The 27224-nt window shown below is 50.8% G+C and overlaps 1 protein-coding gene across 1 annotated transcript; it reads right to left on the bottom strand.

The window, feature by feature from the left end:
* Bpifb4 (BPI fold containing family B member 4) lies at positions 1–25299 on the bottom strand. Its single transcript, XM_032902419.1, is given in 17 exon segments — positions 1–307; positions 3213–3289; positions 5273–5336; positions 7346–7388; positions 9066–9133; positions 12237–12407; positions 14656–14709; positions 15484–15687; positions 17371–17448; positions 17450–17463; positions 18376–18436; positions 18770–18833; positions 21350–21493; positions 22081–22185; positions 23089–23602; positions 24290–24352; positions 25194–25299. Coding segments are annotated over 17 exon segments (1854 nt in total). The 3' UTR covers positions 1–283.
* Between the last annotated feature and the right edge of the window lie 1925 nt (positions 25300–27224).

The raw sequence follows: 27224 nt of genomic DNA, 5'->3' as shown, positions 1-27224 counted from the left end.
CTAGGCCCCAGGAGGATCCTTCATGGAAACACCCCGAATGCAGGGAAAGTGAAATGTTTTATTGAAAGCACAAGATCTCAGTCCCCAGGCTGTCCTGAGCATGGCATTGTTGGCCAATGGGAGTGGCTGGATCCTTTCCCAGGTTGAGGGCAGGAGGAGGAAAGGGTGGGAGGGTGGGAGGGGACCTGTGGTGAAGGCTGAAGAGACTTGGGACCGGGATGGTGTCCAGGACAATCCTCCCTGAAGCTGGTTGACTTCTTCTCACGTCGTCTACCTCTGTCACTCATGTGCTCAGCACCAGAAGGTCCTTCAGGGAAGATCAGAGAACAGGGTGAGCAGGTGAGTGTCACTGGCTGCAGCCTCAGCCACTCGCTTGCCATCTCATGAGATGGACAGGGTGAGATGGCGTGTGGACCATTATGTTGCCCTGCAGAGGACGTTGGGTAAGGTGTGTGATACCTTTCCTCTTTGTCCCCATCTCCCTTTTCAATCAAATCAGAGAAGTGGGCCTATGCCCCTGTTTGCAGCCTTCCCAAATCCAGGACACATGACTGGAATAAATAGTGCACAGATTGTAACCAGAATCAAATGCCCACTGCGATCCTCTCTTCCAACAGAAGGTTCGGTTACACCTAAGTAGTGGGAGGTGAGAGACAGCTCTTTCTTACGTAAGAATTCTGATTAATAAGCACGAGAGGAATGACATATGCATAGAGTAGCAGCAGGAGAACACACAGAGCTAACAGCAGCCAAAGTGAGTGAGGGGTGAGAAGGGAGGCAGGACACGGAGGCATCCGTGAGCTTCTATACAAGGTATGTGAGTGTCAGAGGGACAGACAGCGGCTTCACAGTCGGGAAGCCTGGCAGGAAGAAGGCAGTGACAACCAGACAGCCAGCCTGTCCAGGAGAAGCCAAGTGAACACTGGGTCTTGGCAGGTGACAGTGACAGAGACAACCCTGGCTCCACCAGGAGGCAACGTCAGGTCTGTCTCAGATTAGGCCCTCCCCGCAAACAGAAAATGTCACGGTCGTGAAGTCAGTGAAACAGTGAGGCTCCATGGGGTGGCAGGACTCGAAGGAGACAGGACAACACAGTGCAACATGGGCTATCCCAGAGCAGACCCTGAGCAGGACAGAGGACACTCAGGGAGCTGATGGAGGCATGTACTGGGGCTCACTGCTCCGCTTTGGTCAGTGGGCCAAGGTGAAGGGAAGCTAGGAAAATGGCACTCTCAAAGGATCTGGTCTTACTTTTTTTTAAAAAAAAAATCTGTAAATTTAAAATGTTGCTAAATATAAATGGCTAGAGTCTAGAGTCAGATTTGTGAGAGGGGGGGTGGGAGAGAGAGAGAGAGAGAGAGAGAGAGAGAGAGAGAGAGAGAGAGAGAGAGAGAGAGATGGAGAGAGATGGAGAGAGATGGAGAGAGAGAAACATTATCAGGGGCTGCAAGGCCAGGCCCAGAGCTGACCTTACCTTTAAACTAACCCAGCATGCATTTGCACATCAGTACAGCACTGTGCGGTTCCTTATGACTCTGGATAAATTGTAATCTTACAGCTTAATTTATAGATCAATGTAGTTAGTTCCCTTACTGGGATATGAAAGAGAAATAAAGACAATATTTTGACATGGAAAGAGTCATAGATCATTGGTGAGGAAGGAGAAGTCCATCCCTACCTGGTTTCAAAAACCTGGGGTAGGGGTGGGGTCAGCCCCATGCAGGGGTAGTTTTGGGGGTCCCTGCATGTGATTTCCCTGCAAACTCCAGCAGAGTGAGTGACTCTGGGTAATGGGTCTGCCCCACTGACACTCCTCCTAGTATGTGATCTGTCCGCCATTACTGAGCCACCATTATAAAGGGTCCAAAGGTCCGCTGGAAGTTGTACTGGGCCCCAAGCTGGGGCTGTGACTGAACTTATGACAGGGAGCATGGGGCACATGCTTAGCAAACTATGAAATGATGACAGGGACAATAACTCCATGCCAGGCTTGTTCTCGAGTCCCAGAGCTTGGTGACAATAGCTGTACAGCAAATGCTGGCTCACGAGATCTCTCCCTCAAAACACAGGATGGAAATTGCTGCTCTCACGAGGACCCAGGTTCAGGTAGTGCAGATTCAGTCCTGTAGATGCTCAAAGAATGGGGCCAGGACAGGCACCCCCTGGGGACGGCTCCAGACCTGCACTGTCTGTCCAAGCTCACCGTCACCTCCCTGAAATACTCTCCAGATGTGGAAGGAATACTGCTCTCCCAACAAGATCCAGTGTGTGTGTGTGTGTGTGTGTGTGTGTGTGTGTGTGTGTGTGTTCTTTACACACCCAGAGCAGTGCAAATATACCCAGAATTCTTTAAAAGAAATTCCGTGTGTGAAGAAAGTTTGGTTTGATCTGGTCTGGTCTGGGAGTGTGTTCTCTCTGGGTTTGGGGCACCAAGATGTCCCCTCTGCAGTATTATAATAATAGCAAGGTAATGGCAGACACTTTCAGAAGCCTACTGCCTTCCAAGGGCTGTGCGAATCTCTTCCATTTAGATTCTCATTTTATCCTCAAAGTAACCTGATGGCTCATGACTATGATTGGAAAACTGAGGCTCAGAGAAGTTACATAACCTGCCCAAGGCCACCCAGCCAAAACCCAGGGCCTTCCCCATCAGAACCTTGATGGAGGCAGAATTTTTAGAAAGCTCTGAATGAACACCAGCAAGTGTCTGCTGGGGTGACTTCCAGCCTGAATGTCCTCCCGAGTGAGGCTCAGGATGAACCTTCACTATGCTTCTCACGCATCTCTTACAATGGAGTCAAAGCCCCTGAATTTGACGGCACCTGCCATCAGTGTAATTAATAAGTCAGTTACTTCAGTGTGTTAATCTCTGCTGGTCTGGGAGAGTCAGGTTGGAGCTAGGATTGAACTTGCTTCCAGCCCGTTGCAGTGTGTGGCACAAAGCAGGTGTTCAGTGAACTCTGCCACACTCCATTGGCACACCTAGTACTGCTTAGAACCTCAGCTTTCCCAACTGGAAAATGGGAGGTACAAGCATAAGAGGTTTCAGCTTTGTGCCTTGTTTCCTCAGCCCCGGTCCTGTGCTTTGAAGGGAAGAACTTAGGTCACTGTCCTCCTACAAACCCCACCCACTACCCAGCACCACTTCCTCTCCCAGTGGACAAAGGTGATGGCAAGAGCTGAACGGGAAACCAGCGTTTATCTCTTCTTACCTCCAACACGTCGATGTCGGCGTTGCTGAAGTCAATGTTGAGGATTTTGGGCAGAGGGACTCCAGAACCCAGTATAGCTATAAAGAGAGAGGGAAGAGTCAGTCAGTTGTTATCCATGAAGCCAAGAGGTGGCAGCCTGGCCGAAAGCAACCAGCATTCACAAGACCACAGCTGTCTTTTAGTCTTTCGACCTTGGGGACCACAGCTGTCTTTTAGTCTTTCGACCTTGGGGACCACAGCTGTCTTTTAGTCTTTTGACCTTGGGGTTGGCGTCTAGAGGTCCAGGCTGGCCTCAGACTTGCTGTGTTGCTGAGGAGGACCTTGAATTTCTGACCCTCCTGTCTCCATCTCTGAGCGCTTAAACTCTAGGCATGCACCACCATGGTCAGTTTATGGTGCTGGGACTGAACCTAGGTCTTCGCGCATACAGGAAAGCACTCTACCAAGTGAGCTACATCCCTACCCCTCCTGTGGGCTCTTCCCAAGCCTTGTCATCTACAGTCTTCCTAGACCTTAGCCGGTAACTCTGGGCAGCTGCTACTCCTGCCCCACTCCCGACTCCTGTCACCAGAGAAACTAGAACGCGTTAATTCTGTCTCTGCACCCGTTACCCTTGCCCATGTCAATTCCTTAGGGACTCTGTCCCTAGTGCCAGAAGCAAGGAGAAAGATTTGCTGAGTGAAGGAACAGAACGATGCACGTGGGCCCCCAATATGTGACTGCTGTGGACGTTTGATTGTAAAGGGGCTGCACCAGCCTGGAGATGTGATTTGAATCTCCAGAACCCATATATTAAAAAGGGGAGAGAATAAACTTCACACATTTCTCTTCTGATCTGCACACACACAGTGTGGCACATATACCTTCCCACATACATTTTGCACACACTATCATCATCATCATCATCATCATCATCATCATCATCATCATCATCAAAATGAAACTTTAAAAACAAAGTCAGAGGGGTTGGGGATTTAGCTCAGTGGTAGAGCGCTTGCCTAGCAAGCGCAAGGCCCTGGGTTCGGTCCCCAGCTCCAAGAAAAAGAAAAGCAAAAAAAAAAAAAAAAAAAAAAAAAAAAAAAAAAAAAAACAAAAAACAATAGGTTTGCTGGTTGATGTTCTAGAAAGAAGAAAGGAAAGGAGGAAGGTAGAGGAAAGGGTAGGTGGAGTTCGGGATTAGCTGAAGTTAGCCTTCTGGACCCCAGCAGGGCTTGTCAGCTGGAAGGCATGGAGCCTGCCCTACAGGAGGAACTACGCTGTTCCCCAGTCTCTTTCGGCCACAGAACACTGTCCTTACAGTGCTGTTGTTTGGAACCTATTTGGGAAGCACAGATCTAGTTAAATCTCTCACATTTGAAGGTGATAAATTGTATCTGGGAAAACTAAAAAAAAAAAAAAAAACTTGTCTCAAGGGTACCAAGTCAGGTCAAGAGTCTCAGCTCTGGTCTGTCCAGTCCTGCCACATCTCTTTCTACCTGCTAGGCCGCTGTGACATCTAAGGAGTCAGGGGTGATCTTGAGGGCCCAGAAATGCTAAATGTTTAGAAGGAAACACTAACTGTTCAGCTGTTTGGATGACTCATCCCTGGGTGGCATCTTCTAAAATGTATTCTGTGCTTTGAAATTTTACACACAGACAATCCTGATAGGAATCAGAAAAATACAACCAAACAAGCAGCCAAACAGGAAACATTTGCGGGAGCTGGGGAGCAAAGCTATACCCTGACAACAGAAATGTGGCCCTTCGTTCCTTGCTAAGTAAAGACATTAAACTGGGCCACCAGCAGGCACCTATAATACCAACATGTAGACAGATAAGGCAGGAGTATCATGAGCTTGGGCTCTACAGTGAGACCCTGTCTCAAAACAATCTAAAATTACCTCTTATTCGTTTTTAAGCTTGAAGAGCATCTGCCTTTGTAAACTTAAACCAATCTACTTTTAATGAAGTCCCTGGAAACGCTACTTCATCGGGTATCTATACTCAACCTACCCAATATGTCTGTAATCAGTAGGTCCCCAAGCCACGCGCCTCAGAGAAACATGGGCGCCCACTCTTACCATTCATTGCGGGCATAAACGCTAGGTCGAAGATCTTCTCAACCAACATTTCCAAGATGAACACCTGAGGAAGAAGAACAAAGCTCAGGCAGGGCTTCGATCGGCTCTGACAGACTCAGAGGGACCTGGAGTTCAAGGTAAAGGCCTAGTTCTGCCTTAAGAGAACCCCAAAGGCTCCAGATCACAGCCTCTCCGTGCACTTGATCCACTTGCTTACAGTACAGAAAGAGAAGAAAAGGACCAGAGCGAAGCTGCTAGGAGGTAAGTAGCAAAGAAGGCTTAGCTCCTCCCCCAGGAGGCTGAGGGGTGTCCCAACCCAGCCTCCAGGGACCTGTGGGAAGGCTCTGAACCTTTCCGACCTTGAGCCTCCTCAACTGTGCACTGGGACTTGCAAGGACTCTGGGGATTAGCTGCCTGGCCTTCGCTATTAGTCACATAGCCAGGCCTCTGTGTCCATGAGCCCTGTTTCTAAGGATTCGATCAATGTGCTTCACAAGTATAATCAGAATTATATGTAGGCTGAGGCAGGAAGATCGCCATAAGTTCAAGACCAGCCTGAGCTAACAGTATAAGACTCTGTAACAATAACAAAAACAAAAAACGAATCTTCACTAAATGTGTTTTAGGTCTCTCTTCTCTTCATGATTCCCTCAATTATACAGATAATAACCACACTCACATGTCACATGATCTAGATCAGATGGAAAGTAAGCAGGAAGACCGTCAGGCCACATGCAAACACCGCACCATTTACACACAGACCATGAGCATCCACAGATTTTGGCCATCTTGGGGGCCCTGGAGCTGATCCCTCACTGATGCCGAGGGTCAGCTGTCAACTGCCCTCAACTTCTCTAGGCTATGGGTTCTCCATCTCCAAAGAGGAGTAGCTGATCCCTACTACATGCAGTGGTACTGAAAACCAGAACAAACAATGTGTGCAAACACCTACCCAGGGCTCCGCACAGGCCAAGTGTGGGCACCCAGTTCCCAGTGTCCCCTCCACGGCTCTGATAAATCATATCGCCTATGGTAGGTCAGCAAAGTCCCTGAGTTTCCTGTTCTTATTTAGGAAAAAAGGGAGGATTGACACACTGTCTAAGTCTCAAGAAGTTTGAGAGGACTGCATGAGAAAGGCTATTCAAGGGGGAAAGGCTAGCTTTGAGCTGATGCCCTGCTTGGAAACCTCATGCGTATGCATTGAGACCGTGGGATGAGGTCCGCCTCCCCACCTGGAGCCAAAGATTCCTGTTCTAGTTGGAGCTCTGCCAGGCAGCTGCAAAACTGGGGACAGGTTCTCTGCCTGAAACTGGGCTGGTGACATCAACTTCACTACTACAAGGCTCGCGGTTGGAGAAGCTCAAAAGCAAGTGACAAGATGAATGGGCCTGCCATTCTCAGCATGTGCACAATCTCAGAGAGAGAGAGAGAGAGACAGAGACAGAGACAGAGACAGAGACACAGAGAGATAGAGACAGAGAGACAGAGACAGAGAGACAGAGACAGAGAGAGACAGAGACAGAGAGAGACAGAGACAGAGAGAGACAGAGAGAGTTCTAAAGCTTTAGGTGGGGGACCCAAGAATAAACAAAAGAAATGGTCTTTACTCTAAGGACCTCAGGTTTATGAACTCTTAAAAGGCAGCGTGCTAAGGCCCGATATTTAGAAGAGAAATGAGTCCATACCCAGTTCCCTTTTGTAGAAGAAAATGGAGACTTGGCATGAGTGGGCAATGCTCACCCAGTCACACATGGGCCCTGCCCCCCCAACTTCAAGAGCAGAGATGGGTACCTAGCACCTGGTTGCCCTTGTGCCTCCTCCTTCTGAAGAAATAGGACTTGGGTGAGGCCCCAGGGCATCCTCTAGGATGAGCGGTGCCGTTGTGGCTGAGCGGCTGCTGTGTGCCCACCTCCCACCCCTTTCTCACACTGCAGCCTCAGTCTCCATCCATGAGAAGGGGCGGCAGCGGCATTGCCAAGCCCCTGCAAATCCCAACCTTGCTGGTCTCGGCTAGGACCAGAGGGCATGGACCTCTCAAAAGGTCTCTTCTAATGCCTAAGTCCTGATACTTACATCAAAGTTGCCCACGTTCGAGGTTCTGAGGTTGAGGCTGGTCCTAGAGAAGAAGAATGTGGTCCGTTAAAAGCAATAGTGGCCCCGAACTGGCAGCAACTGTCAGAAGCCTCTCCACCAGCATCCCCGGGAAGACTGTCCTGGCAGAACCGATTAGAGCAGCTCACTGTCCCGTACTGAGCACTAAGAACGTTTCAGACACCAGGCTGATAGATAAGCCTGAAATTACAGCTTTACCACAGACTGGCTGTGAGATCTTAGGAGCCTCGCCCCTCTGTGCCTCAGTTTCCCCTCCCGTAGAGGAGATGGCTGCCAGAACTAAGTGAGGGATCTCTCTTAGGATGTCGGAATGTCTGTGTGTGATACATGACCAGTGCTCTGCATGGACACTGACTACCTGTATCTCCCTTAATCCTCATAACATCCCAGACCCCAGGCTGAGGCTGCGGGGTCTTTCAGCTCAGTCACAGAACTAAAGATAGGGAACAGGATTCACCCTGATCCTGTGCCCTCTGTTCCTGTCCTACTCTAAGAGAGATCTAGGTGTGAGTTTGCAGTCTGCACCAACAGGGTCTCAGTGAACCCCACAGTCCTGCCTGGACAGACTCACAGACTCTCCCTGGAGGCAGAGGGATTTTGTGGCTCCTCAAAAGCAAAATTCAGCTTCCACCTGGGGTGACAGCAGCCTCCCAAGGAGAAGATTTTCCAAGCTGAGCATCCTGAGGTCCAGGCCTACCACTCTTCTCCCAACACACCCTCCAAATGCCTTGACACTCTGCAAACTGTCCATGTCAGTCTCCCCAGTGGGAAGCCCCACTCTTCCTCTCCGAAGCCCCTGGTCTGCCCATGGCTGCTCTTCTCACCACTCATGGCTCGCCATCCCCTCCCGCACCTGCTGGACCATCCTGGGTAGCCAACTAGCACCATGTATGAACCCATTGCTGGGCTTCATAACACTGATCATCAAAAGGAAAACTTATCCTGAACTAAATGTGGACTGACAGTCCAAAGTAGGGTCTCACTAATCTTGAAATGGGGTTGATAGTAATACTTACTTCTACAGAATTGGGTCAAGATTAAACAGAGACCCTTCTGTAACCTCTAGTTGCCCCAGAGGCACCCAATGAGTGATGGTCTTTCTCATGCATCTTGTGAGGTAAAGGCTGTGGTAGCCAGATGAGAAGACTGACCCTCAGAGAAGTCAGCTGACAGGCATCACACAGCCAGTCAGTGATCACATCGGGATCTGAATGGTATTTCTGGACTCTAGATTCAGGTCTCCCCATTCAGGGTGGCAGACACCCGGACCTGCACTGGCTCCTAGCTTCACTCTGGTGGCCTTAAGTTAGCACATCCACCTATCTGAGCCCTAGTTTCTCACCTCTAAGACAAGAGAATGAAGGCCCTGATGCCATGGATCTTTAAGAAGGCCACAACATGTAGAGTCGTCTAGCAACTTATTGTCACCAGCGCTTTGGTGACCCCTAATGCACTTCTTGACACAACAGGTTTTCTTGGCTCTTTTCCTGGCTTTGGTCCATGACAGTCTCAGCAGACAGAACCCTGGTCACCTCTACCATCTCTTGGATTTACCCAGCTCTGACAGCCACATAGCCCACCTCAACCCCTGCCTGGTGGCCCTGCATGAGCCGACACCAGCTGTCTCAGTACAGAAGACGTGCTCTGAGGAGCAGAAACCCACCACCACAGTCCCTCTTACTTATCCAGCTTGGCATCGATCATGAGCTTATCCCCTTCCACAGAAAATGAAGCCAAGAGGTCCGTGTCCTGGAGGCAGGGGGAGAAGAATAAGCACCATTAATGTCATAAGCATTACGGTACTGCCATGTCCTCAAAGTGGCTGCATATCTGTGACAAATGAACCACTTCTAGGCTGGACGGTGGTGCGCTTGGCTGAAGCATGGCAAGCCACGATGGCCAGGGATGGGGGTGGGAGTGTCATCCCTTCTGGGCATCATCAGATGTGACTTGGGAATGAGAATGAGTGCCATGCCTACAATAGTGAGTTTCCAGCATCGCCCAGGTATGTGAGGCAGCTAAGGACTCTGACACAGTGACCCACCACTGAGACTGCAGTCCTGGCTTCCTGAGCCCACATCCCTGCCTGGTCTAGCCTAGATCATTCCACCTCAGTCTCAGCGCTCTCTCACCTCCTGATGCCAGCTGAGTGCTCACAGTGTACAGTGCCCACTGGTGCCCCATTCACCCAAAAGGTAAGTCACTCTGTCAAAAGGCCCAGCCCCCTCATAAGCATGAGACTGCCAGAAGCACCCCAAACCTATGGCTCGCATGCAGAGGTCAGCCAACACCCCCTGCTGTTTTCACACAAGTCTCTGTAGGGGCTGAGAGAACGTTTCTCTGAGACATGCCAACACCAGCTCTGTAGGTATTGACAAAACTCCCCAAGGTCCCTTGGGGATGGGACTTACAGGCTTGAAACTTGCTGGGAATGAGCCACTGAAGATGCCATTGGACAGGACCCCTGCCAATCATAATTGCCCTCCCCTAAAGAGAGGCATAAAATATCTACACTCCTCTGCCTCTTCCAACAGAAGCTTCATCAAGGGGAAAATTCTCACTTCCCACTGACTGATTTCCCCTAATAAATAAAATAAAATGAAACAGCCCCATGAAAATTAATGTCTGTTTCCAACAAACAAAGGGGACAGCATTGGTAAACAGTGGTGAAGAAGAGTTGGGGACCCAGTGCCTGTGGCAAGGATCCAAGCTGGCATAGGAAGCCATCCTGTGCTTGGTGTTTGTGCTGGGGACTGAAGGGTGTGGGTTTGAGCAGATGACAAGTGGTGGGAGAGTCTAGGTTCTGGGGTAGGCATGTGCAAAGGCCCTGGGGCAAGGAAGAAGGAGGTATTATACAACAGAAGCCTGGACAAGAAGGAGAGAGGACTCTGAGGCTGAGGTGGAATGATCTGGGCCAGACCAGGCAGAGATGTGGGCTCAGGAAGTCAGGACCACAATCTCAGTGCTGGGTCACTCTGTCGGGGTCCTTAGCCGGCTCACACACCTGAGCTGTTGTTGGAAACTCACCATGGTACACATGACACACACTCCCATCCCCAAGTCACATCTGATGATGCCCAGAAAGAATGACACCCTCTACCCCCAACCCCCACCCCATTCGCCCCAACCACAATGGCTTATCGTGATTCAGCCAAGAGCACCACCTTCCAGCCTAGAAATAGCTCGTTGGTCCTGGAGCTGCAGGCACTGTGAAGACAGCAGATGAGATCAGAGCCCTGAGTGCCAAAAGCCTCGCTCAGAGGAGGGAGCGGCCCTTAGCATATATTTTTTTGCAAAATGTTTTCTTGCTACCTTCTATGTGCTGGGCCTGTGCTGCACTCTGAGGATCTGACAATGAATGGGATCAATCTCTGCCCAGCAATAATCTCAAAAATGTATTTTGTAATATCGAATAAGGCGACAAGCCAGGGAGACGCAGTGTGGGGGGCTGCATTTTAGATGAGCGATTTCGGAAGACGGGAGCTGGTTTTTAAGATATAGAGGAGCCTTTGAGAAGGTGGTATTTGAACAGAAGCCTACAGTAAGCAAGTGACCGAGCCATGCAGACATCAAGGAGCAGCCTAACCAAGGCCCTGTGGTTACATCACACTTGACTTTTTGGAAGAGCACTGAAATGTGACCAAGAGAAGACCTTGCAGAACTTTGGGGGACATTGTTAGATGCTTGACTTCCTTCTGAGGGCTTTGGGAACCAGGGAAGAAGGATTATTTTCATTTTAATAAGCCCTTGGGAAGTGTACGGCAAAGTGACAGGGTTCACAAGAATTTATCAGACCTCAAGATAACTGGGAAGGAGAACTTTTGTTTCCAGTGCAAAGAAGAGATGGGTGTGTGAGCTGGTGGGTGTATGAGGTGGGTGATGAGTGTGCAAGTGTATAATACTGTCAACTGATGGCTGTGTGAACTGATAGGCCTGTGAGTGTATGGGTGTGAGAGTGTTTGGGTGTGTGAGTATGTGAGTATATGAGTGTATGAGTGTGTGAGTGTAGGAGTGTAGGAGTGTGTGAGGTATGAGTGAGTGTATGAGTGTATGTGTGAGTGTATGGGTGTGTGAGTGTATGGAGTGTGAGTGTATGGGTGTGTTAGTGTATGGGTGTGAGAGTGTTTGGGTGTGTGAGTATGTGAGTATATGAGTGTAGGAGTGTATGAGTGAGTATATGTGTATAAGCTGGGTATGTCAGCTGATGTGTGTGTGAGTGTGTGAATATATGAGTGTATGAATGTATGAATGTATGGGTGTGTGAGTGTATGGGTGTATGAGTGTATGGGTGTAGGAGTGTGTGAGCTGATGGCTGCATAAGCTGGTAATGAATGAGGTGATGGGTGTGTGAGCTCATGCTTGCGTGAGTGGTTGGGTGTGCTGGTGACCCTGGTCTTGTCTACACGAAGGTATAATACATAGTAGTGTCCAATGCATATTGCCTATTGTCTGACCACTGGCAGGTACACCTCAAGACTTTCATGGTGTCCCCAAAGTTGCTCCAAGCAGCTTACTGATGCCCATATGACACTCCCCAAGGAGAGGAAAAAGTCAGGCCAGAGATCGGAAGTCATTAACCCAAAGTCACACAGTCAAAGTGACTAAGGCTGGATGTGAGCCAGCTTCCCTGACCCCTAAGCTGGACGGCTCACCACTGGTGGGGCTGTGGGGCTGTGAAGAAGACAGGAGCCTGGGAGACCTTATGGATCTGTCTTTAGATATAGCTGGGGGGGGGGCTTCACCATCAGACGCCTTCACCATCAGACGCCTTCACCATCAGACGCCTTCACCATCAGATGCCTTCACCATCAGACACCTTCACCATCAGAAGCCTTTACCATCAGACACATACCACATCGATGAGGCAGATGGTGGTCTCCACATCATTAGGCTGGGAGACGACAACTTCAGAGGTGGCAAACACCTTCACCAGTGCCTTGTCCTTCTGCAGGGTCACAGTTGGGGGGTTGGGCACCTGGATCCTGATGGTGAGTGGGCGGGACTCAGGGTATTGCTGGAACACCTGCAGGAGGAACCAGACTGAGTGAACAGGGTCATCGGGAGTGGGTTTTTGTCAGCAAACAGAGTGGGCAGAGCGTGGAGTGGTTCCTCAAGGTGGGATGCCCACTCCGTCCAGGCAAAGGCATGGATCTGCTGTTGAGTAGGGCAAGAGTCTGCTCTCTCTGATCCCCTCACATGGGAGCACCACACAAACTACATGTGACAAGATGGGTGGAGCCTCAAGCTCAACACCAGACATGTGAAGATGTTCAGGATCTGGCTGAGAGCCAGGTGGAGTCTCCTGAAGACTGGAATAGGGTCTGAGTGACAGTCAAAATTTAATTAATTCAGCGACTCAAACTCTGGGCACTTCTTTTTCCTGAACTAGAGGAGAAATTAAGAGGCCAGAGACAATTGTTACAGCTTACTGTCTATGACCAGCAGAGGGCGCAGGTCCCTTTACACCCTTCCTGGGATGTGAAGGTAGCCCCAAATCATCTCAAGGTAGAGTTCACCAGCAGGGACTAGCTGGATCCCCTTGGGGACCCCAGGGCAAGCACTTGGGGGCAGATCAGCTCCCCAAAGCTAACTTGCTGAAGGGACATCTCACTAAAAGACTGGTTTATCACAGTTATTAAATACCAGTTAATTCCATGGAAAACTCTAAATATGGAAAGCAGGTCCTGGACACTGCACAAACCCTTGGTCACTTTCAGAGGGAGTGGGAGGCAACTGTTTCTCAAGCAGATTTTGCCCATGACTGGGATGAGGGCGATTATGCCTAAGAAGACATAAGAAGGCTGATCGTCTTCTGTATGAACTCTGGGTCCACAAACAAATTCAATAAATTCAGCTATTTAATTCATCCTCCTAAGTCACCTTCAAGGGCATGAGCACCAACTAATCAGACGTTTGGCCAAGTGGCTATTCATAGAGATTTTCAGGATGTTTTCCCAGAGAAGCTTGGGGTCCAAACGCCCCAACCAAAAAAGGCACTGTGTCTGAGACTTAGTAATGCCTCCTTCAGAGACCCCAAGGCAGCTGGAACTGTGTCCCCAGAGCAGCAGCGCACCAAGAGGCCACCAGAGCGCTGTGAGTCAAGCCATTTGCCACCTTGCCTAGCGTTAACCTCTAAGACCATCTTGAGTCGTCTGAAGCCCTGTGTTCTTGTAAACAGGCTCTGGCTCTGCGTGTGATCTCTCTGCCTGTTGCCCATCTGAGCAGGATCTGTCTCCCAAAGAATGAGGAGATTCTGGGACAGTCTCCTGAGATATCACGAGCAGTGTGGACAGGAAGTGGTCCAGTATCCCAGGTCCATGATAGAACCACAGAGGCTTAGAACTCAAAATGCTGCTTCTGCTATTTAAATGCCGACCACACGAGGGCGGTAATGGTCACTTGTTGAGTTTTGATGGCTTCTCTATCTCCTGAACTAAAGGGGCAGATGGAGAGAGATGAGGAATGATCCAGAGGGCTCTAAACGAGTATCCTCCATGTGGCCTCTACCATCCATAGAGTTCTTTGGTGCTCAGAACTAGAGTTGGGAATAGAGAGGCCTTTGTTCTGCCTTTGCAGGGCCACTTGAAAGGGAATCTGTAGATATCAGCAAGAACAGCTGTTAACATCTGCAAATGCCCACTCTGGGCCTTCATTTTCAGATGAGAAGAACCAAAGGCTTAGCCAGTGAGGTCATTGGCATCTGTAATATGCTGAGTCATGCCTTCCTCCAAACACCTGACAACCCCTCCAGGATTTCCCTCTGCCTGTGTGTGCCCAGCCCTGGCTGTCTCTCTGGACAACCTGGATGAGCCTTTTTCTAAAAATGAGAAGAATAAACTCAAAAATGCCAAGACTATGTCCAAAGTCACACAGAGGGGAGAGCACTTGTCTGGAATATGCAGGACCCTGAGTTCAAACTCCAGCCCAGGAGTGGCCAGGCCAAGGCGAGACTGTGCAGGCTGGCCCACCATCAGAGTTCAGGGTATTTCATCCTTGATCCTCCTGTGTTCCCTCACCAGAATCTGGCCTCCACACCCATCCTGAGCCCCAAGGAGCCAGGTTAGAACCCTGCCCAACTGAAGAGGCAAAGCCATTCCAGGTGTCATCATGGCCTGCAGAGATCTCCAGCCATGATTCCTATTGTCTCTTAACCAAGAGGGCACTGCTTAAAATTGCAGAGTACTAACTCTATATTACAGTGACGTGGAGACATTCCCCTCAGGACATAAAAGAAGTAGAGACAAGGACAGCCATTGGGATTGCTTACATACCTTGGGAATCAAGGCCCCCAATGTGGAAGTGGTAAGTGGAGGGAGATCTTCAAACTGTGGGACAAAGACAAGGTCATGTGAGTTGCTTAGATCCCAGTGCACCCTAAAACAGACACATCCCTTGGAAAGCCTAACACCTCAAGAATACACACCAGAGGAGCCACTGTGTAGACCATATTGCAGTTGTGTGGCTAAGTGGATGGAGTCAACTACTTAGGCTGTCTATCTACACAAATGGCCTGTGTGTTCAAGGCAAACCCAAATCTATCTTCTCTGGTAGAATTCTTTATAAAATCCAGGGAATCCTGGGCAAGTCCGTGGGCACAGCCTAGCGTCTGCTTGACCTCCTCTGAATCCCTTCATTTCTCCTTCTTATCTACTCACTTCCTAAAACCTCAAATGATAAAGGCAGTACCACTTGTCAGAAAGATAAAGAGAGGAGTGTGAAGGAGAAGAAGGAGGGAGGGAGGGAGGGAGAGAGAGAGAGAGAGAGAGAGAGAGAGAGAGAGAGAGAGAGAGAGAGAGAGAGAGAGAGAGACATAGTGACCATGGATGGATGGATGGATGGATGGATGGATGGATGGATGGATGGATGGATGGATGGATGGATGGATGGATGGGTGGAGACATGGATGGATGGATGGATGGATGGATGGATGGATGGATGGATGGGTGGGTGGGTAGATGAGTGAATGGGTGGGTAGATCACCATTGAAAAGGTTAACTGGAGTACCAGGCAAAAGGCAGGACCATCCTCAGTCCTTCCTCCAAAGCATGAGCTAGGAAGGACCCAGGCCAGCCGCTCAGTGCCCTGCTAGGTCGACTCACCATGCCATCAGTGATGTCTATGTCCAATGCACCTTGCTTCTGCAGCATGGTCAGCACCGAGCTCAGGAAATTGGCCGAGATGGCCAGCTGGGAGTTGGTGTTGTCGCCCATGGGGGGTAGTTCTGGCATCTGTGGCCTGGGTAAAATAGCTGGCCGGCCCAGGGGGTAGTCAATGAGGTCACCTCCTGCCTCCCCAACTAGAGTCTGGGGAGCATAGAAGAGGGGAGGGAAGAACGTGAGACCGAAGGTTGGAAGGAGGTGTCTGGACAGTCCTTCCTGGTTGCGCCCATGATTTTGAGCTACTGTTTTGGACAGATCTCTCTCTGCTTGAAAGGGAAGGGGGTCATGGCAGCTCCTGCTTTATGATCAGTTACAGCTACAATTACACACAGGCATGCACACACACACATGTGTGCATACATATACTACGGCACAGATCCAATGTCTTAGCCCATCACAGGGAGTCCATGCATGCATGCCCCTGCACCTGCACGGTCCACATTGGTACATGAGCACTGCTCCAGGGACCTCTCTGGACTCATAGGTTAGCTACTCTGCCCTCACCTTCTTTCTGCACCTCAGCCACCAAGGCCAGCACCGGGCCAGGTCCCCTCCCTCCTCCTTACCACCCCACCTTCCCTGCTCATTACTAGTTGCATTCCTCTAACCAAACAGACAGTAGATGGTGCAGATGTATGCGCATGCACACATCAACAGTTCAAGGGCTGCCTCCTTTTTTTTTTTTTTTTTTTTTTTTTTTTTTTTTAGATTTATTTTATGTGGTATGTGAGTCGCTGTCTCAGACACCAGACCAGAAGAGGGCATCAGATCCCATTACAGATGGTTGTGAGCCACCATGTGGTTGCTGGGAATTGAACTCAGGACCTCTGGAAGAGCAGTCTGTGCTCTTAACCGCTGAGCCATCTCTCCAGCCCGGGCTGCCTCCTCTTAGAAGCCCTCATTGGCTTTGCCAGTGCATCCCAGTCACTGTTTTAGGTTCTGTCATGGCGCTAGGTCTGTAACTGCCTGTTTGCTTAAAGAATTCTCTTGGCTTTTCTTGCAATAGATCAGAAATTCCCTTAAAGGAGAAGCTTTGTTCTAGTCCCTGCTTCACCGGCAGTGGGTACAGGCCAGGAAGCATGTCTCTGCAATGGACACACGTGTCTGTACAACCATGTGACATGGGCATGTACCTGTGCTGAAGGCTCAGGGGAGCATCATGCCCACATGACCCAGGGAGGATCTGCTGGCACGGGTGCCCATGCACAGTAGGTGCAAGATCCATGGAGTGCTGGAGGATCTGCTCACCCCAGCTCACGAGATCCAATCTCCCAACTTTTCAGTGAAGTCATGTTTCCCAGGTTGAACTGGCCACTGTGGGGGTGCTTATACTATGGAAAACAGCAAACGCTGCCAACCAAACTTTTGAAAACGCGTTAACTTCACACTAGCATGCTAATTAATGGCCAGTGCTTCTCCAGCAGTCCCAAGTCCCCAGTAGCAGCTGCAGACACTAGCAGCTGGATGCCTGGGTTCAGAGCCCAAACATACAATCACTAGCTGTGTGATCTTGGTAATGGAACTACCTCTCTGTGCCAGAGAAACAACTCTTGCAGTTCTGAGAACACACTGAGCAGCTCATCAGTAAAGCACTCACTTGGGACGTGCATGGTTCAGAGTAAGCACTGAATGGTGGGTGAGGATGCTTCTCAGCTCTGTCCTAGAATGGTCCTGATCAGATGTTGTTCCCAGTATGTGCTAATACCTCGTGAGTGTGTGTGTGTGTGTGTGTGTGTGTGTGTGTGTGTGTGTGTGTGTGTGTGTGTGTGAGCATCCATGCTAAGTCCACACTCAACTTCAGAGAGAAGTTCCCAGTCTATCACTTACATTAAGGTCCAACTCAAGGAACTCCCCGGTCACCAGTGGGAGGCTGGAGAAAGTGTACTGCACACTCCCAAGTATCCCCGAGAGGCACCAAAGCTGTCGTGAAAGAAGAATGTCACATTACGGGTCCCTTCCCAGCAAAGCAAACCTCCAGGACCCCATACCTATGCATGTGGCTGGGGGTGGTGTGGGGACCCAGGCTCCATCCAGCTTACGCTTCAAGGAAGAGCCAGTTTTGTTCCACCCCCATCTCTGACTCTTCCTTGCTGTGTGACCACAGACAAGTCCCTGCACCTCTCTGGAGCTCACTTCCTCCTTTGGAAAATGTGTTTAATGTCACCTCTTAGATTCTGCGGCAGAGTCGGGAGAGAGATCCCAATGGTGACAAACTCCGTAAGGTGTGAACCATAGTGCACCAGGGAACATTTAAGGCCGCACGATGTGCGCCACGGTTGGATCTACATTTCCCTGACTCCCTGTAATAAACACATCGTCTTCTTCACTTTCTTTCCCAGTCTTGGAAAGTCATTCTCAAGGGGCCTGGTGTGGCAGAGACATGGGCTCCATAGAAAATAAGGCTGTGCTGTGTGGCTGCGGGAGTTAAAGGCTGAGGCATTGTGGGTGCTGCTGTGTGAGAGAAGATGCCAGGGGACTGCCTTGCTTTCGGGAGCCATCTCAGAAATCCAGGACTGGTGGGTGCACTGCAGCCTGGTCCTCAGGGTCTGGTCAGGATCTGAACTGCCTTCTTTTAGAGAATGAGGATACTTTCTACTTCCATAGCTGTCAGTGCAGAGCCAGGCTTCTACACAGAATTCTGACTGTTGTCTAGGCCATGCCTCCCAGGCCCTAAGCCAGTGCAGGAGGCCTGACTATGCTTGTGGAACTTCTGGGACTTTCACTCTCCGCCCACCACCCTGCCCCCTCCTCCCAGCTGCTGCAACAACCCTGGGGCTAGGTCAAGCAGTCCTCAGTAGACATTGGCAACCACAGCAAAGAAGGCACACTTACAGTCCACGAGACCCAGCTGGTCATTGACAAGACCCAAAACCACATCCACAATGGGACAGAGCTGTGGAAAGAGACACCAGGGAGCTCAGGAGGTATAAAAGCCGGGGAGGAACATGTACACATGGCAGAAGCAGCAAGCGGTGTGGATGGCTTGACTGTTCCCTGTGGGCTGCGTCTTCACCACAGCCCAGGAAGGGGACCTCTCCTAATTCCCATCTTTAAGATGGGAAACAGGTTTCAAGCTTTCACTCAAAAAGAAAGCACCCCAGCTTGGGGTCCAGAGCTGTGGGTCTCCCATCTTGCCACTCAATGGTCCCAACCAACCTGGTCCTTTCCAACCCACTGGGTCACCTGTGTGACCCTGGAGACACAAAGCCCTCTCACCCATCCTTACCAGGTCAGGGAGTACGTTGGCCAGCACTCGGTTCACTAAGTTATCCACCAGGTTGGGGAGAAGCCTACAGAGGGAGAGGCAGGGTGAGGAGACTCACAGGCATGGAGGGCTCTGGGCTATCCAGCCACACCAGTGCCTGGTTCCAGCTCTGAGCATTGAGAGCCCCTGAGCCCTGGACAGTGGCACTAGACAGAAGGCTCCCCTCAGGCCTGTCCACATAGGCCAACAACAAATTTCCTTCCATCCTCCATCCCTCCATCCCTCCATCCCCCATCCCCCCCATCCCCCATCCCCCATCCCCATCCCCATCCCCCATCCCCCATCCCTCCATCCCCCCATCCCCCATCCCCCATCCCCATCCCCCATCCCCCATCCCCATCCCCCATCCCCCATCCCCCATCCCCCCATCCCCCATCCCTCCATCCCTCCATCCCTCCATCCCCCCATCCCCCATCCCCCATCCCTCCATCCCCCCATCCCCCATCCCCCATCCCCCCATCCCCCATCCCTCCATCCCTCCATCCCCTTTCTCTCTCCTACCCCTTCCTCTGTTCTCTCTTTAACGTCTCCTCTTCCCCATTATTCCTTTCTCCTTCCTTCCCTCCTTCTTTTCTCTCTCTCTCTCTTCCTCCCTCCCTTTCTCTTCCTTCCTTCTTCCTTTCCTTTTTTCCACAAACCACAGATATCAGGCCTCTGTCATACCAGAGAGGCTGGGATATTCTGAATTCCTAGCTACCCAGACCTTCCCTGCAGTTCCCTCTGCAGGGTTATTATTGGCTTGTCATTTGCCTGGGCACAAATGAATATATATCTAAGCTCACAGTATGGCATATAGAACATTCCACGGGCTCAAAACACATGTATAGATGCAGTAGGAGAAATCTAGTCAAGAAAATGTGCCCACTGGGTCACACTCAAGGACAGGCAAGTAGGACTGAAAACTTGGTGGTGGGAGCTATTTAACAGAGCAGGAAGAAGGCAGGAAACCTGATCAGAGTGGATCACCGATGCTCACCTGGATCCTAGCTGATGAAAGCCAGAGATGGGTCATGCACACAGATGATGCACAGAAAGACAGACAGACAGACAGACAGACAGACAGACAGACAATCTCCCTGGAGGGCTCAGATCTTAACACCACTCCTGTTCACCCCTTACACTGTAGCTGACCCTCTCCCCCACAAAGAGCCAACCGCCACTTCTCCACCAAGCTGTGGAGAGAGATCCTGGAAAAAGCAGCATCTTGGACACCTCCAAGGCTCGCTGTGCCCCTTGGTCCTCCTCATAAGTGGATTCATGTTAAGGGGGGCTGATCCTGTCCTGGTTCTCCTGAGGTCCCTGGGAGTATGCCTGAGGTGCACATGTCCTGGTGTGTCAGAAATGGTGTGCCACTGCTCTATGCGTATCTCCTTAGGGGAAGTGCTGAGGTGCATCAGGCCTCCTGTAAATGGCGTCTGTAGACAGCTACAGACTGTCACAGAAACAGATGGAGGAAACAGGGTGTGGGCAAATGAATGACAGCTCGTCAAGGAGTAACACACAGCTCTAAGTTGTTAGACAAGGACACTGCAAGGTTTGACTGCAGAAAATTCCTCCCATCTGAGTAAAGGAAGGAGCCACGCGCTGCGGGCTTCAGAGCAGAGGCCTGAGTGCATGAAGGGGTGGGCAGTGGAGACACTGGTGTCTGCCTGATGTAACCAAGGAAGCAGAAGGAGGACCACAGTGAGCAGCATGGCCAGCTCCCTCTGCACCTCCGTCATCTGACATCCTGAACGAAGCGAATGCGAAAGTCTCGCGCTTTGAACCCTGGAGCGTTGTTTTCTCTGCCCCTATCCATCCGGAAGCACAAGGGGAGAAGCTACATGACGCAGGGGGTGGGATTCTGGTTGCACAGTGAGTCTCTCAGTCCTAGAGGGCACGTGAGATGTGGGCTGCAGTGATGTGGTCAAAGGAGAGAAAATGGGGACTAGAGACCCAAAGACTGAGGGAGTGAACAGATGGGCCCTGTGCTCTGAGCTGTCACTAATGGGCTCTCACCCAAGATCTCCCAGACCTGGGGACAACACGTAGGCCTGACAACTCTCTGGACAAAAGATAGTGGCTTTGTAGAGAAGACAAAACAATAATCTCTCACACACACCCCCAACCAGGGGTATGCTGACTATAACCAGACAAGAAACTGCTCTATGCATTGGGACACTCATGGACATTTGAGCCCTCTGGGATATACTTTCATAAACTCTGACAACATGCCAGATTCTATACCAACTACTTTTATGCTCATTATCTTGGTCCCCAAAGACAGAATTTACCCCATTTCCCAGATGTGGAATCTGGGGCTCAGAGTTGTTCGGGGTCACACAGCAAGGCGCAGCGGGACTGAGATTTGAACCTGGGCAAGTTTCTCCAAGGTGGATGGATGCCCACATCCTGGGCTCAAGGGTGCAGCCCTTGAATTACCACCAAGTAGGTACCAGTCTCTCAGTATGTGTGGTCTCTGTGTGAGACCATCTTATTTCCCGGGATGGGTGACTGCAGTGCCCTTCAGTCCTGCCCTGTTCCTCTCCACCTCACACTCACCCCCGAAGCAGCTTGACTTTGATGCCTCCCAGGAGGGTGTCACAGCGCTCAATGACCAGCCGCGGGTAGCCTGTGCGGTCCATGGTCAGCCGAACTTTGGCCGTGATGTTAACCTCCACCGCGATATCCAGGAAGCCAATGAGGCTAGAACAGACCAGGTGACCAATGAGACCATGAGCCACTCTCACCACCAGGTGTCAGTCTTGAGCAGGCCTGTCAGGAACCTGTCACCTCAATTCTTCCTGACACCACGTCTCGGAGCCCCAAACGAAATGCTATCCCACCTCCTCAAGGCATCGGGACAAATCTCCCTCACCCACAGCCAGTGAGAATTTTAAATTCTAGGAACAGCATTTGGTAAACTCTAGTTTGTAAGGTAACCATACTGACTTTGTACATGTGACTCCACCCCACCCCAAGGAAATGAGTTCCACTCCAAGGTCCCCACAGAGGGTGATGAGGAAGGTGCTCTCCCTGTGGCCACAGTCAACCAGAAGCAGCAGAGTGGCCTTGCTAGTGAACTCAAGAAGACACAGTGTATTGGAACTTAGGCTACTCCCTACCTCCAGCCTCCCAGGCCCTGAACTGCCTTTACTACTGAAGGGACCACCACAGGCTGACTCGGAGTGCAGACACTTGGTCTCCCACCATGCAGCAACCACACATGGTGAGGAGAAGTAGTTTGCCCAAGCTCTTCTGTCAGGGCCCTCTCCTGGACCTAGGGCACGTACCTCTTTCCATTGATGGCCACACGAGTGTACAAGCTCAGATAGACACCCACACCCGGCAGGAGTCTCACAGACACCCGGGGAAGGGTAAGTTCCACGATGCGCAACCTGCATGCAGTCAAGAGAAGTGAGCTGGCGACTGCTGCCGCCCTCTGCCACAGAACACCCTCCCTCACTCCGCCTCCTCTGCTCCCCACACTCTGTCCTCCTACCACAGAGATACTTGAGCTCCGTGAACAAAACATAGAGAAGTTCAAGGCAAAAAGACCACGGCCGAGCATCCCACCCGCGGGGACATCTGTGTGCAGTTCTGTACCCCTCATTTCCTTTGAATCTTTTGTGAAGACACTGCCCCCTGCTGGATCCTTCCTGCATTAATCCTCAAACTTCAGCCAGGGTACTCTAGCTTGAAGCCACCTGCCCTGAACCCCAGGGTGGTGACTCTCCATCATTCTTTGCTTTCTTATTCACCAGAAGCTCCCGCCAGTCCTTGTGGACTCTTCTACTAGGTGGAGCTTCTTTCTCCAATCCCACACACCTCACCAGCCAACAAGTTCCCTGGGCTAAGTGTCCCTCACATCATAAGAGCACAATATATTGGTTGAGTCAAATGACTATAGCAGGGAACCTGGGCATGACTGGAATTATAATAGATAATTATAATTAATAATTCTAATGTGCCTCATCATGAGACTATAGCATAAGGTATAGCATATGGTATAGCATTTGTCACATAGTTTTAAATCCTTCACTTTTTTTCTTCATAAATTGAGTTGCTCTGATCGTTCTACATTCCAGTAGACTGAAAGACAGAGAGGTGAAAGGAATGTCCTAATGTCTGTCACACGCGAATAAAAGAGGCAGTGCTGGGTCCAGGCTCTGGCCTCTTTCAAGTGAACACTGCTCACTGTGTAACTTGGACCTGTCAGGATGTCTTAACCTCTCCTCAGCCTCGGGGCATGGTTGCCTGTTTGTGGCTCACCTGTTGATAGGTGGAGCTCAGTTCCTTACCCAGTGATGCCTTGGACGGTGCTCAGGATTCCTCCTTCACCCAGCACACCGAGCACACCACCTCCTCCGAGAAGTCCTCCATCTCCAAGAAGACCGCCTCCTCCAAGCAAGCCCCCTTGGCCTGCCAGAATGCCTTCGTTTGCAAGTATGCCCCCAGTGCCCAGCAGGCCTCCGGGGCCCAGTGCTCCAGTGGCCACACCAGCTGGGATCTCTCCAGGCCTCAGTTCGCGCCGGTGGAGCCTGCCCACCGAGGATGGGTCCGCTGCAGACCTGTACCTCCCGGAGCCGCGGTGGTAGGCATAGTCTGAAGGACGGTAGTCTTCGTGCCGCAGGTCCCTGAGGCTCCCATCAGAGTCCAGGATCTCCCCATAGCGGTATTTGCCCCCCAGCTGAGCTGTGTTGTCGTTCGCCTCAATGTGACCATATTTGTAATTGCCACCAAGCTGTCTGCCATTGGTGTATTTGGGGGGAGGCTCTCGGACATGGAAGTCGTTGTAGGGGACACCACCGACACCTCGGGGGAATTCAGCTCGTCTGTAGTCATCATAGCGGTGCCTGCTACCACCCAAAAGGCCACCACTGCCACCCAGCAGACCCCCACCATGGCTACCACCACCCAGCAGCCCTCCACTACCACCCAAAAGACCCCCACCATGGCTACCACCACCTAGCAGTCCCCCACTGCCACCCAACAGACCCCCACCGTGGCTACCACCACCTAGCAGTCCCCCCCCACTGCTCCCTCCACCACCCAATAGCCCCCCACCATGGCTATCATCACCACCCAACAGACCCCCACCATGGCTACTACCACCAAGCAGGCCCCCACTGCCACCCCGCCCTCCCCCACCATGGCTACCACCACCAAGCAGTCCCCCACTGCCACCCAATAGACCCCCACCATGGCTACCACCACCCAGCAGCCCCCCACTGCCACCCAACAGACCCCCACCATGGCTACCACCACCCAGCAGTCCCCCACTGCCACCTAGCAGACCCCCACCACTGCTACCACCACCCAGCAGTCCCCCACCACTGCTACTACTACCACCCAATAGGCCTCCACCCAACAGGTCACCACCACCTCCTCCACTCCCACCAAGCAGGCCCCCCAAGAGACCTCCTCCCCCACCACTGCCCCCTTCACTTCCACCAAGCAGTCCACCCAAGAAGGGCCCTCCACCGTCACCACGGGCTTTACCCACGGGCACCTCCCTCAGGGCGGAGCGGAAGGCGTCACTCTTCTGAATTGTGCCTGAGATGGCTGTGGAGAGGTACAGGTGTCAGCCAGGAGGGTCCCCTTCTCAGTCCCCAGGCACCGCCTGAGAGCATCACCCTACTTATGGGGCCTCATCCTGGCACCCCACCCCCAGGAAAAAGCAGCAATAGATCAAGGAGACAGACCAGCACCCAGAGAGCTCATGTCCTGGGTGTCACTCCCACCCCTGTAGCTAGATTCCAAACCTTAATGGGCTTCCTTTCTCTCCCTCCCTTTTGATTTCCCTCACTCCATGGCTTGTTAAAGTCTCATGAATTATAAACTTCAGGGGACAGACAAGGCCAGACTAACAGTCTCCATTTAGTGATGAAATGAAGACACAAGAGGCTTTGAGGCTCTCAGATAGAAAATCATCTTGCAGCATCCTCACCGGAGCCCTGGTCAGGTACGGGGGCCACAGCAGGTCCTCATTTCTCAGGGTACGGAACAAGAACTTATGGTCCAAAGGCAACTGTACCTGAATTTCTGTGCCCCAGGAACCATGTGGGTCTCCACAAGTCACCCCACTCAGCTCTCCCAATACCAGGCCTTTCCAGATGACCCCACCCACTTTCCAAATGAGGAAACTGAGACTCAGGTTAAATAAGTAGGGTTTGAATCTCAGGAATCCTGGGGCCTAAGTTCTTAATCTCTGTCTCGAGAGAATGAGCTAATGCCTAGGAAGTGGCATCCGAGAGAAAGGAGAAGCTACAGCCCAAAAGGGAGAGGTCGCCCAGCCACTAACCCTGGGGTCTGCTAGTATGGGGAGGGTCCTTAGGTACTGGGAGTTGGCTCACCTCCCACCCCTTCCCATACCACCCATGACCCCCATTAGGATCGGACGTACCATCGCCCAGCACATCTTTTGTAACTCGGAGGACTGTGGTTGTGTCTTGACGGATGCCACACACAGCTGCCACAGACAGAGCTGCCACACACCAAGCAGTCCACATGCTGATGTTGCTTTCCTGCTGAGACAGTGTGTGTCACCACTCTGACTATCCTCCCATACACCCATCCTTTTATTCACTCACCCATCCATCCATCTGTCCTGATATCTGTCCGTCCACCTACCCATCTGTCCATCCACTCAACAATCCACCTATCTACCCAGCCATCTGTCTATCCTAGCCACTCACCCATCCATTGGTTCTCTTATCCACCCATCTACCCATCTGTCCACACATCCGTCCACCCTTCCATTCTTCCACTATCCATCTGTCCTCTTTTCATCCATCCATCCAGCTCTGGCCCGAAAGCAGAGATAAGCACCCTCAGCCTAGAAGTCATATTAGAATTCCAAGACCCAGAGACAGGAAACTGACAAGAGTCACACAGTAGGACATAGTCCAGAATCATTGATGCCACTTTAAAATTCTTCAAATAATTAAAATGATCTAGGGACAAAAAATAGTCATTAAACAAATTATTCCAGAGCATAGAAATCTATTACCCAAGATGGAATTTACCGATTGAGCTGTGGAGGAAGGGATGGAAATTCCAACTGCTTACACATTGGCAGCTAGCAAGTCTTTGTAGCTCTCTCTCCAATCAATGCCTGTCCATCTACTCACCCTCTACCTCCCATTCTCTCATTCTACTCATTCTTCTCCTCCTACCCAGGCATCCTTCCAGCATCTTCTACCTATCTTCCTGTCTACTCATTATCCAAAGAGCTGCTAAGCTGAACATCCACCCACCAATCCATCCTCCAACTCGTCCACCCTCCTATCCTTCCATCTCTCCATCTGTCTGTCTATCCACACATCAACCCATGTACCTACCCACTCTCCTCTCTACTTACCCATCCATCCATCTATACATCTACCTTCCCTTCACCCATCCATTTTTCTATCTATTATATAAGCATATATAAACTATATATAAACTATACAATCATATATCCACCCATTCATTTAATCTGGTGGTTCTCAACCTTCCTACTGCTATGACCCTTTAATACTGTTCTTCATGGTGTGATGCTCCCCCAACCATAATTTTTGTTGCTACTTCATAGCTATAATTTTGCCGCTTTTGTGAATCATAATGTAAATATTATTGGAAATAGAGTTTTGCCAAAGGGGTTGTAACCCACAAGTTGAGAAACACCGCAATCCATTTGTCCACTAATTCATCCATTCAGCAGTCCATTAATCCACTCACCCATTCATTAATCCCTCTACCATGCATACATGCATGCATGCATCCATCCATCTGTCCATCCATCCATCCACTCACCAACATGGCCATCAAGGTATTCCTCTATACTTCCAGTCAGCCAACAAATACTCTTCCCTCCCCTCGAGCAGTGGGATCCACCATTGCTTAAGAACATGGCTCTGGACCCCAGCTATCTAGATTCTGATCCTTAGACAAAAGACCTCTAATTTGTAAGCACAAAATTGAGATCTCTAAGCCGTGCAAGCTGTTGCTCTTGTTTTTGGACAAGACCCTCAGACCCTTAGGAAGTGAGGGGCATGCCGGAATGGGGTGACACCTGATCTGGGCTCAGCTTCCAGGAAACGTTGGCAGCCTCCCTGCCTTACCCTCCTTCACCCACTCCATCTTCCCAGACTTCTTGTTCATCTGCCTCAGAGAATGAGCACAGGACAGCCTTCCACTGTTAACACCAACTCCTGTTCATCTGCCTCAGAGAATGAGCACAGGACAGTCTTCCACTGTTAACACCAACTCCTTCCACTTAGACACTCTCTTTAGCTTGTTCCCGACACTCTGAGTTTCACAGCACTTCTGAGCTACATAGGCCCATCTCATCCCAGGAGACTTGGAAACACCATTCATACGAGAATGTTAAAAATGAAGTGCCCAACATTGTTTTCTGGCTTCTTCATCTCATCCTGATCTCATGCCTAATGAA

Source organism: Rattus rattus, chromosome 5 (genome assembly GCF_011064425.1).
Source record: "Rattus rattus isolate New Zealand chromosome 5, Rrattus_CSIRO_v1, whole genome shotgun sequence".
NCBI lineage: Eukaryota > Metazoa > Chordata > Mammalia > Rodentia > Muridae > Rattus > Rattus rattus.
The sequence above is the reverse complement of the archived record's forward strand: the minus strand, read 5'-3'. Positions and strand labels throughout refer to the sequence as shown.